General features: G+C 64.6%; 4 protein-coding genes across 4 annotated transcripts; 2 read left to right on the top strand and 2 right to left on the bottom strand.

Annotated features, from left to right (window-relative positions):
• Window positions 1–711: 711 nt before the first annotated feature.
• Window positions 712–1,992, top strand: VTJ83DRAFT_7192 (uncharacterized protein; the record flags this gene model as incomplete). Its single annotated transcript, XM_071013987.1, has 2 exons — window positions 712–897; window positions 970–1,992. 2 exons carry the CDS (start codon window positions 712–714, stop codon window positions 1,990–1,992), a joined length of 1,209 nt encoding a protein of 402 aa, XP_070863409.1.
• A 952-nt stretch (window positions 1,993–2,944) lies between these two features.
• On the top strand, window positions 2,945–5,537 carry VTJ83DRAFT_7191 (uncharacterized protein; the record flags this gene model as incomplete). The annotated part of the gene is made up of 3 exons (XM_071013986.1): window positions 2,945–3,543; window positions 3,635–5,112; window positions 5,266–5,537. The coding sequence occupies 3 exons, from the start codon at window positions 2,945–2,947 to the stop codon at window positions 5,535–5,537; spliced, it is 2,349 nt and encodes a 782-aa protein (XP_070863408.1).
• A 1,051-nt stretch (window positions 5,538–6,588) lies between these two features.
• VTJ83DRAFT_7190 (uncharacterized protein) lies at window positions 6,589–10,868 on the bottom strand (the record flags this gene model as incomplete). The annotated part of the gene is made up of 2 exons (XM_071013985.1): window positions 6,589–7,284; window positions 7,404–10,868. The coding sequence occupies 2 exons, from the start codon at window positions 10,866–10,868 to the stop codon at window positions 6,589–6,591; spliced, it is 4,161 nt and encodes a 1,386-aa protein (XP_070863407.1).
• Window positions 10,869–11,670: 802 nt separating this feature from the next.
• Window positions 11,671–14,949, bottom strand: VTJ83DRAFT_7189 (uncharacterized protein; the record flags this gene model as incomplete). Its single annotated transcript, XM_071013983.1, has 3 exons — window positions 11,671–14,677; window positions 14,754–14,830; window positions 14,914–14,949. 3 exons carry the CDS (start codon window positions 14,947–14,949, stop codon window positions 11,671–11,673), a joined length of 3,120 nt encoding a protein of 1,039 aa, XP_070863406.1.
• Between the last annotated feature and the right edge of the window lie 1,820 nt (window positions 14,950–16,769).

Raw genomic sequence — 16,769 nt, 5'->3', positions numbered from 1 at the left:
ATGAAAACGTTCATTCGGATAGACGTGGGTAGACTTTCAGCGAAGGGGACTAGAACCATGAGGGCTCCCCACCAGCGGAGGATCATGTTTGTTGTATAAGATATGTTTCTGGGAGAGACCGTCCACTCAGCGTGCGTTGCGTCTCCTTGTATTCGTTGGGAGCATGCATTTGTTCCGACAGCCAGGGCCTTTGGTGTGCTTCTATGTGATTGTAGTGACTATGACTTGATGGGCGTCTCTCTTTGAGAATGGACGTTTCGTGTATCTCCAAGGCGCCCTCCCAAGCTTTTTTTGCATTACGCTTTGCGTTCTCTGGGGTGCGCTGGGTAGAGATCAAAGATACAAGACGGGGCCTGGAGGGAAGACGGCCATCCTCAAGACACTTGGGGTTGTGTTGCGTATAGGGTCATTTAGGGTTCGGGTTGCAGGGTTCCCAGGGCGCAAGTCGTGTCAGGTAGGGTGAGGTAGGGTAGGGTAGGGCGGTGTTAGGGTTGGGGGAGGGTGGGCAACACAGGGGGGCACGGGCCAGCGCTGACGTGGTTCCGCAACAGCTCAACGTTACCCACTCAACAACCAGCCGGCCGGAGGTTCCCGCTTCGTCCTACGCTGCGGCTGGTAACGTGATGCTTTTCTTGCATCCGCCATTTTTCTTCCTCTAGCCAGCCTACTTCCTTTATTGTTGCATGCCGTTTTGGTAAGGCCGCAGCCAAGATGAAGCCGGTGATTGCGGTCCCCGCAACCCTGCTGCTCGTGTACCGGGCCTGGTCCAAGAAGTCGTTGACCCCTGCGGGCATCGCCGCCGCCACCGTAACGGCCATTGCCCACGCGGTTCATCCCTGGAACCTACCCTTTGTTTTGCTTGTGGTGTTCTTCTTGGCGGGGACGCGGGCTACCCATGTAGGTGGTGTTCCTCTCCTCTTGTCTCGGCCCCCCCTTGGTTTACGATGACGAGCTTACCTCTGGTTTCAGGTCAAGGAGCAGGTCAAAGCCCGCCTGACGCTCAAGTCCGGCGGCGCATCGGGCGGCGAAGGGCCGCGCACCCACGTCCAGGTGCTGGCCAACTCGCTCGTGGCGTCGGTTCTCTCGCTGCTGCACGCCTACCAGCTGCGGGCGCGCGAGCAGGCGCTCGCGCGCGGCGCGACGCCCGGGGGCGACCCGGGCAGCCTCTGCTTCGCCTGGGGCGGCGACCTGCTCGTGGTGGGCCTCATCGCCAACTACGCGTGCGTGGCGGCCGACACGTTCAGCTCCGAGCTGGGGATCCTGTCGCGCGGCGAGCCGCGGCTCATCACGAGCCTGACGCTGCGCAAGGTGCCGCGCGGGACGAACGGGGGCGTGACGCTGACGGGCCTGGCGGCGGGGCTGCTGGGGAGCATGGTGGTGGTGACGGCGGCCATGCTGCTTGTGCCGTTTTGCACCGAGGCGACGGCGGGCCGGGCCGGGGGCGGCGCGCCGTGGTCGACGGAGCAGCGGCGGGCGCTGATGCTGGGGCTGACGCTGTGGGGGCTGCTGGGGAGCCTGGTGGACAGCGTCCTGGGAGGGCTCCTTCAGCGCAGCGTCAAGGACGTCCGCAGCGGCAAGATCGTCGAGGGCGAGGGCGGCCTGCGGGTGCTGGTGTCGTCGGACCCGAAAACGCACCGCCCGGAGCGGGAGGAGGACCCGGGGGCCGAGATCAAGGCGGCCCTGCTGCGCGGCGAGGGCGGCAAGGCCGTGGAGCGCACGGAGCCGGCGGAGCTGGACGAGGCCCGGGAGCAGGAGGAGGAGGAGAAGGAGGAGGAGGAGGAGGATAGGTACGATGCCCGCAACAAGCACCGCCGGCCGAGCTTTGGGGATGAGAGGCCGTCGCGGGTGGTGGAGAGCGGGTGGGACCTGCTGGACAACAACGACGTCAACCTGCTGATGGCGTTTAGCATGAGCGTCGGGGCCATGGCGGTGGCGTCGTGGTATTGGCAGGTGCCCTTGTCGTCGGCGTTGCCGGCGTTCAAGACGCCGTAAGGACTCCCATCCGCCCAGACAGACAGCAGACAGACAGACACGCACACACACACACACACACACAAGCAAAAGAAAGCAGCAGGATCATGCAGGTGTCTGTCCCATCCGGTGAAGTGCTGCTGGAGTGGTACCAAGCTGTAAGGAAAGGGACTCTGAGAGGCTTCCTGTCTGTGCACCTGGGTATCCTAGGAAGGTTACCTATAGTACCTAGGTACCTATACGACACCAGCATTGCGTTCTGTCTTGCCGTTACTTTGATGTAGGTGATCAGGTAGGTATTCTGTGCGTATGGCTCATTGCAGGACGCAGGGAGGTAGTTGCATCATGGCATCCCTATGCTTTCCTACCTACTGCGTATCTATGCATCGTAGTATGGTGCTTGTTCGGTTGTTGTTCGACCGACCTACCTCCTAGTGACAGCGCTGACATGGCTGACGTCCATCGCCCGTGACGCTAGCCAAGCCATGCCAAGGCCACGGGCGCCCCACCGCATTGGCGCTGCAGGCCAATCATAGACCAGCAGCGGGGCAACTCCCCCGCCGTGGCAGGCCCGGGTCCCCGGACGGGCGAGGGGCAGAGTGGAAGGCGCTGTGGTCGACCATGCCATGCTCCTGGTTCGGCGACTCCACCACGCCACTCTCAACCTCATCTTGGTTTCCCTTCCTTGCTCCGTACCCGACTCCGTACCCGACTCCGCACCCGCTAACCCAACCCGCTAACCAACCAGCCCACCCCGCTAACCCAGCCCGCCGTCCACACCACCTCCCAGCACGCTGGCCACCGACCTGACGCTCCCTCGCTCCCTCGCTCCCTCGCTCCCTGGGGAACAGGGCACGACCCAACCGCCAGAGACTCCACTCCACAGGCCAAGGCCGGCAATCCACCCTCGAGACAGGGACCCTAGGTCATTTGGGACAGAAGAGGCCGCAGTCCACCTGCCCGGCCGGCCGCCATGTCCCAGTCCCAGGCATTCGACGACGACGAGTTGTCCATCTCCCTGTCCTCCTCCAACATCCGTCGCAACCGCCGGCCCGGGGATAGCCAGCAGCACCTCCACCCAACCACTCAGCAGCAGCAGCAGCGACAACAACTACAACAACAACAGCAACACCACCACGACCACCACCACCAGCCCGACCGAGGCCTTCCGCATACCCCACCGCTGTCCAGCTCCTCTTCCTTCAACCCCGCCGTCGTCATGTCGTCGTCGTCGTCGGGGCCCTCGGCCTCCCGCGACGACGACCACCACCACCACAACCACCACCACCACCACCACCACCACCACCATGAACAGCAGCAGCAGCAGCGCCATGGCACCCCCCGCGAAAAGTCGTCGCGCCAGGAGCAGCGCATCGGCGCCTACAAGATCGTCCGCACCCTCGGCGAGGGCAGCTTCGGCAAGGTCAAGCTGGCCGTCCACCGAAGCACCGGCCAAAAGGTCGCTCTCAAGATCATCTCGCGCAAAAACCTCATCAGCCGCGACATGCAAGGCCGCGTCGAGCGCGAGATTGAGTACCTTCAGCTGCTGCGCCATCCGCACATCATCAAGCTGTAAGCCAAGCCCTTCCTCGCCGAGCGGAGCCCCCCGTCAAGAAGGCAACGCATGCTGACGTGCCATTCTCCTCCTCCTCCTCCTCCTCAGCTACACCGTCATCAAGACCTCGACCGAGATCATCATGGTGCTCGAGTACGCCGGGGGCGAGCTCTTTGACTACATCGTCGCCCACGGCAAGATGCAGGAGAACGAGGCCCGCCGCTTCTTCCAGCAGATGCTCTGCGCCGTCGAGTATTGCCACCGCCACAAGATTGTGCACCGCGATCTCAAGCCCGAAAACCTGCTGCTCGACGACAACCTCAACGTCAAGATTGCCGACTTTGGCCTGAGCAACATCATGACGGACGGCAACTTCCTCAAGACGAGCTGCGGCTCCCCCAACTACGCCGCCCCCGAGGTGATCGGCGGCAAGCTGTACGCCGGGCCCGAGGTGGACGTGTGGAGCTGCGGCGTCATTCTCTACGTGATGCTGGTCGGCCGCCTCCCCTTCGACCACGAGCACATACCCACCCTCTTCGCAAAGATCGCCAAGGGCAGCTACATGGTGCCCTCGTGGATGAGCCCCGGCGCCTCCAACCTCATCAAGAAGATGCTCGTCGTCAACCCCGTCCACCGCGCCACCATCGACGACATACGCCAGGACCCCTGGTTCCTCAAGGACCTGCCCGCCTACCTCCACCCGCCCGTCGAGGAGTTTCTCAACACGGGCGTCGACCCCAACAAGGCCATCCGCGTCCAGGACATCGCCCCCAACGCGCCCCCGCAGGAGCAGGAGAAGCTGCACAACGAGGTGACGGACAAGATCAGCAAGACCATGGGCTACGGCAAGCGCGACGTCGAGGAGGCCCTCGAGGCCGACGAGCCGTCCGCCATCAAGGACGCCTACATGATCGTCCGCGAGAACAAGCTCATGGAGACGGGCCAGCTGGCCGCCCTCACCACCGCCGACGACCCGGCCACGCCCGGCCCCCACCTCGACGCCAACCTGTCCTCGGCCCGCTCCGTCGCCTCGAGCGCCGGCGCCTCGGCCCGCCCGCCCTACGTGAGCAAGGTCGGCGTCCTCCCCAGCAGCCTCACCATGTACCACCGCGCCTTCATGGACCGCGAGAGGGCCCGCGCCGAGGGCCTCGACGTCTCGGACGCCCCCAGCACCGTCGAGCCGGCCCCGCAGCCCCGGAGCCTGGCCGAGCAGGAGGAGAACCGCCGCCGCCTGAACCCCCACGCCCGCAGCGCCCTCCGCCTCGACGAGTCGAGCCGCCCTCAGGGCCTCACCCCCGTCCACCCCCCGAAGCGCAACAAGCCGGTTAAGTGGCAGTTTGGCATCCGCTCGAGGAACACGCCGTGGGAGGCCCTGCTGTGCATCTACAAGGCCCTTCATAAGCTGGGCGCGGCGTGGCTCGTGGACGAGGACTACGACCCGTCGCAGCACGACGACGGCGACGATGACCACCACCACGGCGGCCGGCACTCGCGGAGCCACAGCTCGTCGTCGCGCCTGGATCCTACATCGCTGTACAGGCTCCCGGCGGATCCGTGGCGCATTAGCGTTCGCTGGGAGACCAACAGTAGGTTTTCTTTTTCTTTTTTTTTCTTTTTTGCTTTGCACCTTTGCACCGTCTTGTCTCTCGCATTAATACTTTCTCCTTCCCATCCCACCTTCCCCCCCCCCCCCCCTCCCTCCTAGAAACGGACTTGTAGTAATCTTTGCCCATCTCCAGAGCTCCAACGACGCTCCGCCGCCTCCGGGCTCAGCGAATCCGGCGCCCCCTCCCACGTCACGCACCACGACGGCCACGAGTACCAGGTCGTCGCCATGCGCATGGAGATCCAGATCTACGAGATGGAATCAAACGTCTATCTCGTCGACTTCAAGGTGGACGGCTACGAGACGCGCGACGGCCGCGTCTTGGAAGACAAGGAGGTCACGAGCCCCTTCCCCTTCCTCGACATGGCTGCCCGGCTTATCATGCAGCTGGCCGACGCCGATTAGATGCGGAGGTTGAGCTTGATGAGGCTTCGACGGCACGGCGGCCGCGTCGTGCTGCCGGGACGCCAAGGCAACAACCACACCACCACCAACAACCACAACAATCACGTTCGACCTCTGGTGGGCAAGAACCGTGCGCATGGGAGCTTGGCGCCGGATCCGTGCCGTGTCACTGGACTTTTCTTTGTTTCTCCGGGGGTATGGGGGAGAGGGGCATTGGCGGTTAGTGGGATCCATCGACCGAGCAGACTCCCCCGTGAAACTCCCTCTCTCTGTCACCGTTACGTCGGGATGAGGCACGCTCGGCGGACCGCGACGGACAGACACGGGCCAGGTGCTATGCTCTACAGATGCCCTCTCCCTTCAACCCGACGGGTTTCCTGCAGGGGGCGTTCTCCGACAACGGTCACGCCGCCTTGTATGTACTCTTATTGCCTATTGCCCCAGGGAGGGAGGGCCGGGTCTTTGTGAGGGGGGGGGGAGGTTTCCTTAGGTAGACTTGGGGTAGTTTTCCATCTTCTATTTAGAGTCGGTGCGGGACACGAGAAACATGGGAAAGGAAAGGAGAGGGAGGGAAGAGCCACGCTCGGGTCGTTTTTGTTTGGGTGCAAGGAAGGGCAGTCAAGTCAGCATCTTGGGACGGCAGAAGGGGCGGGCCTGGGTTTAATAGACAGCAAATCGCGGCCGGCCTAGGCTTTGCGACACGAGTGAACATCTGAAGTGCCCTTTACCGAGTGACGACGGTGACCACGGTCAAGGATGGTGCTGTTGTCATGATAACAACATGACACCAGAAAAAGGAAAAAAGAGACGGAGGGCGAGGGGATATCGTCCTCACCATCGCACCGAGACAACGGAGACCACCAGACAACGACGAGGCCAAGAATAGGAACGCCCTCCTTTTTTTTTTTTTTTTTTTTTTTTTTCTTTTGTTTTTGTCAACAAAGGGTTTCTTTCCTCCTTCTTTCCACTACAACAAACATATTCTCTCCTTCACTCCCCAAGACAGGAGAAAAAAAGGAAGCAAGCATCATCTCAACAAATGGCCCTTGTTTCAAGCCTGAAGCGCCAGCTCCTCGCGCGCCGCAAACGACCCCTTCTTCCACCCCTGCGTCGGATCCGCACCGCCGCCGCCGCCGCCCAGCGCCTTGGGCTCCCCGACCTTGCCCCATCCGCCTCCGCCGGGCGTCTGGATGATGATGCGATCCCCCGCCTGCATGGCCGCGCTGTTCTTGCCGCCGAGGTTGATGTAGCGCTCCTCGTACTCGTCGTCGTCGTCATCGTCGTTGCCGTTGCCGTTGCCGCTGCCGTTGCCGCTGCCGTTGCCGCCGGCGCCGCCGTCGGCGTGCTCCTGCCGCTCGTGCTCGAGGCGGAGCCTCTCGAGGCTCCTCTCCCACGTCGCCTTGCGCACCTTGCGCACCCACAGGTTGAGCCCGCGCTGCCCCGGCTCGCCGCCGCGCAGGCCGTAGGGCTGGTAGACGCGGCGCTCCGAGAGGATGGAGACCTGCAGGGGGATGCGGAACTCAATGTCGCGGACGACGCCGTCGCCGCCGCGGTGCTGGCCCCGGCCTCCCGACCCGCGCCGGATCGAAAACTCGCGCAGCAGCACGGGGTACCGCCGCTCAAAGATCTCGGCGTCGGTGATGCGCGTGTTGGTCATGTGCACGTGCACGCCGTCGGTGCCCTCCCAGGTCGGGCCGGCGCCGGAGCCGCCGGCGATGGTTTCGTAGTAGCCGAAGCCCTTGACGGGCTGAGCGGAAGAGGGGTCGGCGGTGGCGCCGGTGGCGGGGGGTTGCCGCCGAAGCCAAAGGTGAGGTTGTTGCAGTCGCCCTGGCTGGCGGCGCAGGCCTCAAAGGCGCGAAAGATGACGTCGGTGATGCGCTGCGAGGTGAGCACGTTGCCGCCGACGACGGCGGCGTGGTCCGAGGGCGAGAGGAGCGACTTGGGCGGGATCTTGACCTTGACGGGCGCCAGGCAGCCCTGGTTGAGGGGTATGTCGTCCTCGATCATGCAGCGCAGGGCGTAGATGATGGCGCTGTAGGTGATGGGCTCCGGGGCGTTGATGTTGCCGTAGACCTCGGGGCCCGTGCCGTCAAAGTCGAAGACGGCCTCGCCCTTGTCGCGGTCGATGGAGATGCGCAGGCGGATCGGGCTGCCGTCGTCCATGAAGTCCTCGGCGGCCAGGTCGCGCCCCTGGAAGCGGTCGTGCACGGCGCGCAGGAGGCGGCGGACCTGCAGCTCGGCGTTGCGCTGGATGGCGAGCATGTAGAAGCGCACCGTCGCCTCGCCGTACTCGGCCATGAGGGACTCGATGAGCGAGATGCCCTTCTTGTTGGCCGACACCTGGGCGCGGAGGTCGTTGATGTTGTCGGCGAGGCAGCGCGTGCCGCTGGACCCCGGGTGCCGCGCGGGCTCCTCGGAAAAGAGCTCGACGACGCGCCGCTCGTTGAACCGGCCCTCGCTCACCAGCTTCTCGCTCTTGATGGCGGCGCCCTCCTGGTACAGCTCGCGCGAGTGCGGGGGCATGCTGCCCGCCGTGATGCCGCCGATGTCGGCGTGGTGGGCGCGCGAGGCGACGTAAAAGACGATGTCGGTGCCGGCCTCGTTGAAGGCGGGCGAGATGAGCGTCACGTCGGGCAGGTGGGTGCCGCCGTACGACGGGTGGTTGGTGATGATGACGTCGCCCTTGCGCAGCTTGCCCTTCCAGATGTCGGCCTGGCGCCGCACGCACGTCGACATGGAGCCGAGGTGCACGGGCAGGTGCGGCGCGTTGGCCACGAGCCCGCCCGCGGCGTCGAAGATGGCGCACGAAAAGTCGAGCCGCTCCTTGACGTTGGTGCTGACGCTCGTCTTTTGCAGCGCCCGGCCCATCTGCTCGGCGATGGCCATGAAGCGGTGGCTGAAGATGCTGAGCATGATGGGGTCCACCTCGCGGGCGGCCTCGTGCGACGGGCCGTCCGCCGTCGCCGCCGTCGCCGCCGCCGATGACGACGACGACGACGACGACGACGAAGACGCCTCCGAGGGGGCCAGGTCGATGACGACGTGCGTCTCGAGCACGAGCGCCGCGGCGTCGGGCGTCACGACGATGGTCTGCGTGCCGTCGGCCAGCATGGCCGGGCCCCGGACGACGTCGCCGACCGCGAGGTCGCCGAGCTTGTAGACGGGCGTCTCGCGGCGGCCCCCCTCGAAGTAGACGCTGGCCGTCGAGTGCTTCTTGGCGGCGGCGTCGACGTCGCGGCGGGCGACGGCCGCGAGCTGCTCGTCGACCGTCTTGCCGCCGTGGCGGAAGCTCTTGCCGATGCCGCGGACGCGCACGTCGTCGACGATGATGTCGCGGTCGTCGAGGGAGAAGCCGAACTCGTAGCGGTGGTGCTCGACGAAGGCGGCGCCGTAGTCCCAGCCGTCGTCCGGCTTGACGATCATGAGCGCCGACTCGGTGCCGCGGTAGCGCATGTTGAGGTACTCCTCAAAGACCATGTCGCCGTCCGCGAAGCCCTGCTCCCGCAGCGCCTGGCGCGACCGGGCCTTGAGCGCGTCGAGCTTGCGCCTCAGCGCCTCGATCACCTCCGGGCGGGTGCTCCACACGGCCGACTCGGGCTCCTGGCGCTCGTCGACGACGTCGGCCAGCGCCATGCCGTAGGCCGACAGCACGGACGAGTAGCGGTGGATCAGGATCTGCCTGATGCCGAGGGCCGCGGCGATGGCGACGGCGTGCTGGCCGCCGGCGCCGCCGAACGTGGCCAGGCGGTGCTTGGACACGTCGTGGCCCTTGGCCTCGGTGATGCTGCGGATGGGCCGCGTCATGGCCTCGTTGGCCACCTGGAGGAACCCGTAGGCGACCTCGTCGATGCCGAGGGCGCGGCCCGTCTCGCGGCGGATCTGGTCCGCCAGGCCCTGCAGCGCGCGGCGGCTCGCCTCGGGATCCAGGCCCTCGTCCTCGTTCTTGCCAAAGATCTTGGGGAAGAAGTCGGGCAGCAGGCGGTCGAGGACCAGGTTCGCGTCGGTGACGGTGGCGGGGCCGCCCTTGCGGTAGCAGGCCGGGCCCGGGTGGGCCGAGGCGCTCTCGGGCCCGACGGCGAACAGGCCGTTGCGGAAGAAGAGCATGGACCCGCCGCCCGCGGCGACCGTGTTGATGTCGAGCTGCGGCGACTGGATCGTGACGCCCGCCGTGGTGGTCTCGAACGTGTGGTCGTATCTCCCCTCGCCGTACCGCGACACGTCGGTGCTGGTGCCGCCCATGTCGAACCCGATGACGGGGACCCGCGTCTTGTCGTCCCACGACGTCATGGCGTACCCGACCACGCCGCCCGCGGGCCCGGACAGGATGGCCCGCAGCCCCGTGAACCGATCCACGTCCACCAGCCCTCCGTCGCTCTGCATGAACTCGCACCGCGCGCCCTTGGACGACGGCGCGCCGGCGGCGGCAGCGTCGGCGGCCCCTTGCCCCTCGCCGGGCGCGAGCACGCTCTTGGTGCCCAGGCGCCCGCCCACGAAGCCGGCCTGGAACCCCTCGATGTACCGCTTGATGGTCGGCGTCAGGTACGCGTCGGCGCACACCGACGTGGCCCTCGGCACGAGCTTGATCATGGGCATGAGCTCGTGGCTGAGGCTCACGTGCTGGAACCCGATCTCGCGGGCCACGTCGCCGACCAGCCGCTCGTGCTCGGGGAACGTGTAGCCGTGCATCAGGCAGACGGCCAGGCTGCGGATGCCCTTGTCGTACACGTCCTGCAGCCGCGCGCGCACCGCGTCCCGCTCGGGCCGGCGCAGCACGCGGACCGTCTCCCCGGACAGGCCCGTGACCAGGTCCTTGCCGGCGGCCTCGGGCGTGCCGACGCGGGCGTCGGCCTGCGTCACCTTGCGCTCCGGGTCCTCGGCGTAGTCCTCGAGCGTGACGCGCTCGTCCACCTCGACCACCTCCTCGTACAGCACCTCGGGCCGGCGGATGGCGAGGTCGAAGATGCGAGGGCGGCTCTGGTTGCCGATGACGAGGCAGTCGCGGAACCCCCGGGTGACGACCAGCGCCATGCGCTCCCCTTTGCGCTCCAGCAGGGCGTTGGTCGCGACCGTGGTGCCCATGCGGATCGACTCGATCTGGCTCGTGTCGAGGGGCTGGCCCCGCGGTATCTCGCGGCCCAGAAAGTGCGACATGATGCGCCGGATGCCCTCGAGGGGCGCGTCCGGGTAGTTGGAGGGGTCGACCGAGAGGAGCTTGAGGATGATGGTCTCATCCTTGTACGTGCCGACGCAGTCGGTGAAGGTACCGCCGCGGTCGATGGCGATGCGGATGCCCCGCGCGGGGGAGGGGCTCGTAGTGGTAGGTGATGTCATGTTGTTGGTAACGGTGATAGACGGTAATAATGTGAACAAGGGGGGGAGGGGAGACGGCGTCACTTGCCGGAGCTCACTCGGCGATCTTGAAGCGTGTGTAGATAGTATAACAGGACAGAAAAAAAGGAAACCAACCGTGCTAGCTGGGCTGGTTATTCTCAACACCGGAGCAAGACTGATAAGCCAACGGAGGTTGCACGTTGAAACACAGAGCGCCGTGGCCAGAGGAATGCCATCCCCTCCCTTTTATGCGAATCGTCCGAGAACGCAAGGCTCGAGGCCTCGGAGCGTCGATGAGTCGATGATGTGGGGGTTGGAGGCTCTGAGCCTTGTGCGGGGCCCTCGGCGCCCCCGCTCTTGTCGCGGTCAGGTCCGCGGGTCCGCGCCGGAAGCTGACTGGACTTGGGACGTCTCCTAGGCCTTGATATCGCCTCAGTTGTACATATGTTCCCCCTCCCCCCCGGATCTCATGCATGAAAAACCCGGCCAAACAGCACCTCTAGCGTCTTGCCTTGCCTCCCCCCTGAGCTCTGAGCTCACCAGACCAGGTCAGCTGGGGCTCTCCCCTCTCCCCCACGATCGACACGTCGGCATGGCATACAGAACTGCGCAGCCAACAAGGCAGACACAAACCCAAAGCCTAGCAATCAGAATCACAAGACCCGCGGGGACACCCAACGCCAAGCTGTCTTTCTTCTTCTCTTCGCTGACAACAAAAAAAGGAGCAAAAAAAAAAGCGTCCAAGACAATGGCTCTCCACACACATCCCATCCTTTTTCTCCTTCACGTTTCTTCCCCCCTCTTAGGCATCGAACAAGTCCAAACAGCCTTCCCACGCGCCCTTGGCCCTCGCCTCCCAGTACCCTTCCTTTCCGCCCTTTAGCTTCCAAACCTCCTCCCCGTCCGGTCCCGTCGCCACCTTGACGAACCACCGCGGCTTGTGCTCCTCGCCCCTCTCCTCCATCAGCCTCCTCCGGTGCCTCTGCGCCTCCTCGAGCCTCACCTTCCACTCCTCGGCCTGGTCCAGATCCCCCTGCTCCGCGAACCGCTGGTCGGGCCGGAGCCGGCAATCCGTCGGGGGCAGGCGGCCCTTCTCGAGGCTTGTGATCTCGTTGAGGCTGGCCGCGAACGTGGTCAGGCCGTACGTCGAGGCCGCGTTGCCGACGAGGCTGCCGACGCGCCAGATCTCCTGGCCGCCAGGGGACGCCTTGAGCGACCCCGTCCAGGTCCCGCTCAGGGACAGGCCGGCGTGGGCCCCGTCGGGCGCGTACAGCTCGACCTGCACCTCCTCGCCCCGGCCTCCAAAGACGCCCTTGGACCGGAACTCGACCGCCGCCTTGTGGCCCGTGCTGTCGTTGCACACGTGCATGACGCCGACGGGCTCGACGTACTTTTCGCCCATGACCACGTTCCGCAGGAACACGGTCGCCGTCGTCCACGAGTAGTGCTCGTCGGTGCCGTCGGGCAGGCGCAGGCTGACCCTGACGCGGCCGTCCGTGGTCAGCTCGGCCGACTTGCCCCAGAACTTCTGGGACGGGGCGGGCGACTGGGCGAACGACCACTTGGCGGCGTCGGCTTGCATCGCCAGCCGCACGGGCCGGTGGGTCACCTTCTCGACGAGCAGCCTGAAGCCGCCGGGAACCTCGGCGTCCGTCCGCACGAGCTCGTACGTCTCGCCCAGCAGCGGGTTGAAGGGCTTCCTCACGGCGCGTTCCTTGGCCCGGCCGCTCGAAAAGTTGGACACGGCAAACGCCGCGACGCGCAGCAGCCGCTGGGCCGGGCTGCTCTGCTCCGCCGCGGCGTCCAGCAGCTGCGCGTACTCGAGCTGCTCGGCCATGCGCTGGAGCAGAGAGAGAGGCTCGTTGGCAGAGACGGGCATGGAAATGGTGCTGAGATCCTTTCCGACGTTCTTGCGCACGAAGGCGATCAGGCTCGGCGGGGCCACCTTGGCGGGGGGGATGGTCTTGCGCCGCGTCACGGCGTCCGCCAGCGGCAGGGGGGCGAGCGATTTGGGCTTGGCCGGGAACAAGCTGCCGACGCCGTCATGGCCGGCACCATGGGCGACGTTCTCGTCATCGACCGACGACGCCGCCGACGAAGACTCGTGGATGGACACCTCCTCCTCGGCATCCGACCCGGGCGTTTCGTCCTCCTCTTCCTCCTCTTCTTCCCCCTCCCCGCTTTGGCGGTTGATGATGACGAGCTGGTTTTGCGAAGCCTCGAGAGAGTCGCCAGCCTCGGCGTCAAAGAACTCGTCCACCGTCGAGGCGGTGGATTCGAGGCTCCTCCGCGAGTCGGTCGTCGGCAGCGCCGGCGGCGCGAGGGCCGTCCGCCTGCGCTTGCTGCTGTTCAGCAGGGCCGAGAACTCGACCACGACCGAGTCCAGATCCTTCAGCAGCTCCGCGCAGTTTTCGTAGGTATCTCTGTCTCCCTGGGCCTGGGCCTGGGCCTGAGCCTGAGCCTGAGCCTGAGCCTGAAGAGCCCCGTACGACTTGGCCCCGTTGGGCGACGGGTTCGCGGGGCTCGACGTCGGGCCGGCCAGCGACCCTGACGAGGGAGCCGTCGGAGGATGGCCCTGAGGCGTGAGCGTCGACGAGCTGCTCGCCTTGCGCTTCCAAAACGACGGCCGCTTCTCGGCCTGAGCGGTGAAATAGCCATCCGAGTCTTCGGGCACGGTCGGGGTCGAGGGCGACAAGTACGCGGCGTGGCCGGCGGGAAGAGGAGGAGGAGGAGAAGGAGGAGAAGGAGGATGATGATTTTGATGATGAGGATGATGATGGGACTGCTTGGCAGCGGCCATGTCCTTGACCAGGCGACGGAGCGCATCCCGCGTGCCCACGATGCGGCTGACCAGCGCCTCGACGTGCTGCCATTCCATGTCCTCCTCGGCGTGCTGGGCGCTGCGGGCGACGGCGGGGAGCGGCTGCGGCGGCCGGCCGTGCTGCGGCGCGGGCGCCGTCTCGTCGGCGGCCGCCTCCAGGCCCCGGGCGATCTTGCTGGCGCGTTCCAGGGCGCGAGCCCAGTCGGCAAACTCCTTGGGGTTGGACGCCTTGAGGTGCCAGACCTCGGCGCCCGAGTCGATGGTGATCTCGCGCCGCCTCTCGTCGGCGGCGATGGCGGCCAGGCTCAGAGGGATGGCGCCGCGCAGGGCCGACGAGTTGCGGTTGTGGTAGTAGGACAGCGTGCAGGTGGTGTAATCGAGCGAAAAGAAGCGCCTGGCGTAGCCCTGGCCCTTCTTGCGCCTCCTCTTGAGCAGGACGCCGACGTGGTACGAAGGAGGCGGGCCCCCCTCGGTCTTGGCGGCCGTCGACAGGGCGCGGCTCCGCAGCCCGGCGCCGCTGTGCAGGCTGTCGACGGATTCCGAGGGGGCGGCGGCCATGCGGGGGCTGTTGGCATGCTTCCCGAGGCTCGAGCGGCTGGCGCTGGCGGCGGGGCCGGCCTGGAGGTTGGGGAGGTGGCGGGCGGTCTGGGGCGGGGCGCCGGTCGGGTAGGTCAGGAGGACGAAGGTGGCCGTCTTTGCGGTTTGCTTGGAGAAGGTGTTGTCAAAGACGAGGCCGAACATGCCGCCCTCGGTCACGTCGTAGGTCCCGACCGAGACCTTGTCGGCCTCGCACTTGCCGTACCACCGGATGGGGATGAAGCCCTTCTTGGCGAGCTGGTCCTGGGCGGTGCTGACATCGCGCTTGGCGAAGAGGCCTGGCTTGGTGTCGGCGACGCCGTCGGTCTGCTGCTCGATGCCGCTGCCGTCGTCGAGGTGGGAGGTGAGGCTGGTGCCGCCGGTGCCGGGGTGCTTAACGATGGCAAAGTTTCTGGGAGGGAAACACGTCGTCAGGGCTCATGCCGGGGAGGACAGAAGAAGAGGCCGCGGATTGGATAGGAACGTACATGGACTTTTTGTGCGGCTGGACGCTCCATGATATCGTGTGGCCGGCGTCGACCTTGACCCATCGAACAATGTAGGCCTGGGCAGCGCAGACAAGAGACATGTTAGCCGAGATTCTGGTTCGCCGGCGGGGACATTGTCCCCAAGGCCGTCGAGGCCTACCTTGCTGTGGATTTCCAGCTGCTCAATGCCCGCCATGGTGCGCCTGGGGCCTCGCGGCTGGCTGGGGGTTGGGGCGTCGGTCGCTTAGGAGGAGAGTGCGTGGTTGTTGTAGGCAGGGTCGCAAAGGCGCATCGAAGGTCGGGTTGGTGGAAAGAAGTCGATGAGGTGTACGAGGTGCCGAAGAAGGGGGGGGGTATCTCGGAGGAATTGAAAGGTTGGCTAGCTGGTTGGTGGGTGGTAGGTAGGTATATATAGATAGGCTCTGTGTAATATGGTTGCGTTCAGGCGATCCAGCTTTGTCTTTTCCCCTCCGGTCCCAGCCGCAGACCCTCCTCCTCTCTCGTATCGTAACCCAATGCGAGCAAAGGGATCTGGTTGGTTGCTGGTGCTGCTTGGATGAGGAGGAGCCCTCAAGACAAGGAAGACAGACACCCACCTAGGGCGAGGCAATGGGTGCGGGCGGGCGTCGAAATCTTGTTTGGAGAGCTTCCCCAAGTTGGTGTGTTTTGTGTATGTGTGTGTGTGTATGTAGGTAAGTGTGTGTGTGTGTCTGTGTTGTTTTGTCAAGTTTGTTTCGGATCCAACGTGCAGCTCCGAGGTGGGAAGCCAAAATGTCAAGAACGGGAAGATCGGATGGAGCCCGAATTCCCGGGAGACGCGGAAGGTCTGAAGGGGACCTCGTCATCAACTTCCATGCTCCATTCCCGTTTCGCTGGTGGGGCCTCCCTGCCACCCTGCCACCCCTGCCAACCCCTGCCAACCCCTGCCATTCTGCCATTCTGCCACAACTGCCACACTGCCACACTGCCACACTGCCGCCACCCTGGACATCCCGGCGCTGCCTGTCACTGGACAGTTGGAGGTCCCTGTCGGCTTCCCCCAGGCCTCCCGCCCTCCTCCGTCAACTACCTACTGCGTACGCAGTACACACTAGTGAGTTATCCTGTCACTTGTCGGGCACTTGTTGAGGATCGCTGGGTGGCCCCCGCCGGCCCCAACTCCCAAGCCCCCCAGCTCCAGCCCCAAAGCCTCCCCCCCCCCCCCCCCCCACTCTTGGTCTTTTTCTTCCTAGACAGTAGATAGTTATAACACTTGTTGCAGGCAACCCTGGACGGAATCGAGCATACACTGCCCGTTTGTTATAGATACTCTTCTATAATATGCAAAAGAGGTGCATTCGTCAGCCCTACGAAGCCGAGGGAAGCCAGCTTGCATCTTACCACATCCGTAATATCCCCCTCCCTCCGTGCTACACATCCCGTACGTGATGTTGGAAAAGACTTGGACGTAACGTCTTGTCACCCCATGGCCCATTCACGGCCTTCTCCAAGTCTCAAACACCATCCATTACAAAGGTTCTCCCAATTGGTGAGCTATGTATTTCCCCAACCATGCCATCCATCTCTCCGTTTTCGGCCGTTTTCAGGGGGGGTGCGAGGATGGTTTCCGGTTTCCAAGCCCAGCTGGGCTGGGATGGACGTCGGTTCTAGAAACAAAAAAAAAAAAAAAAAAAAAAAAAATGAAGGGCGCCGTACGAATTGTAGCCAACGCGGTCATGGCGCACTGGCGGCTGGTGGGATGGATAGGTAAGCCTGACGGCAGATGGTTCGCCTTGTTGTCTAGACTCCCACAGACCGATGCACCGCCAGAAGGCTGTGTCATACGCGTAACGAATTAGGTACTCCGTAACCGGTGTCACAAACATGACGACTTTGTGGTTGCCAGAAAGGCGGAGGAGCAGGCTCTCCCTTCTCTCTCCCTTCTCTCTCTCTCTCTCCTACCCTTGGGACAATCTGCCGTCGTAATATATATATATATATATATATATATACATATCGGCCGAGTCAAGCAAGAGG

Source organism: Remersonia thermophila, chromosome 7 (genome assembly GCF_042764415.1).
Source record: "Remersonia thermophila strain ATCC 22073 chromosome 7, whole genome shotgun sequence".
In the NCBI taxonomy this organism is placed as follows: Eukaryota; Fungi; Ascomycota; class Sordariomycetes; order Sordariales; family Chaetomiaceae; genus Remersonia; species Remersonia thermophila.
This window is presented reverse-complemented; position numbering and strand designations above follow the sequence as displayed.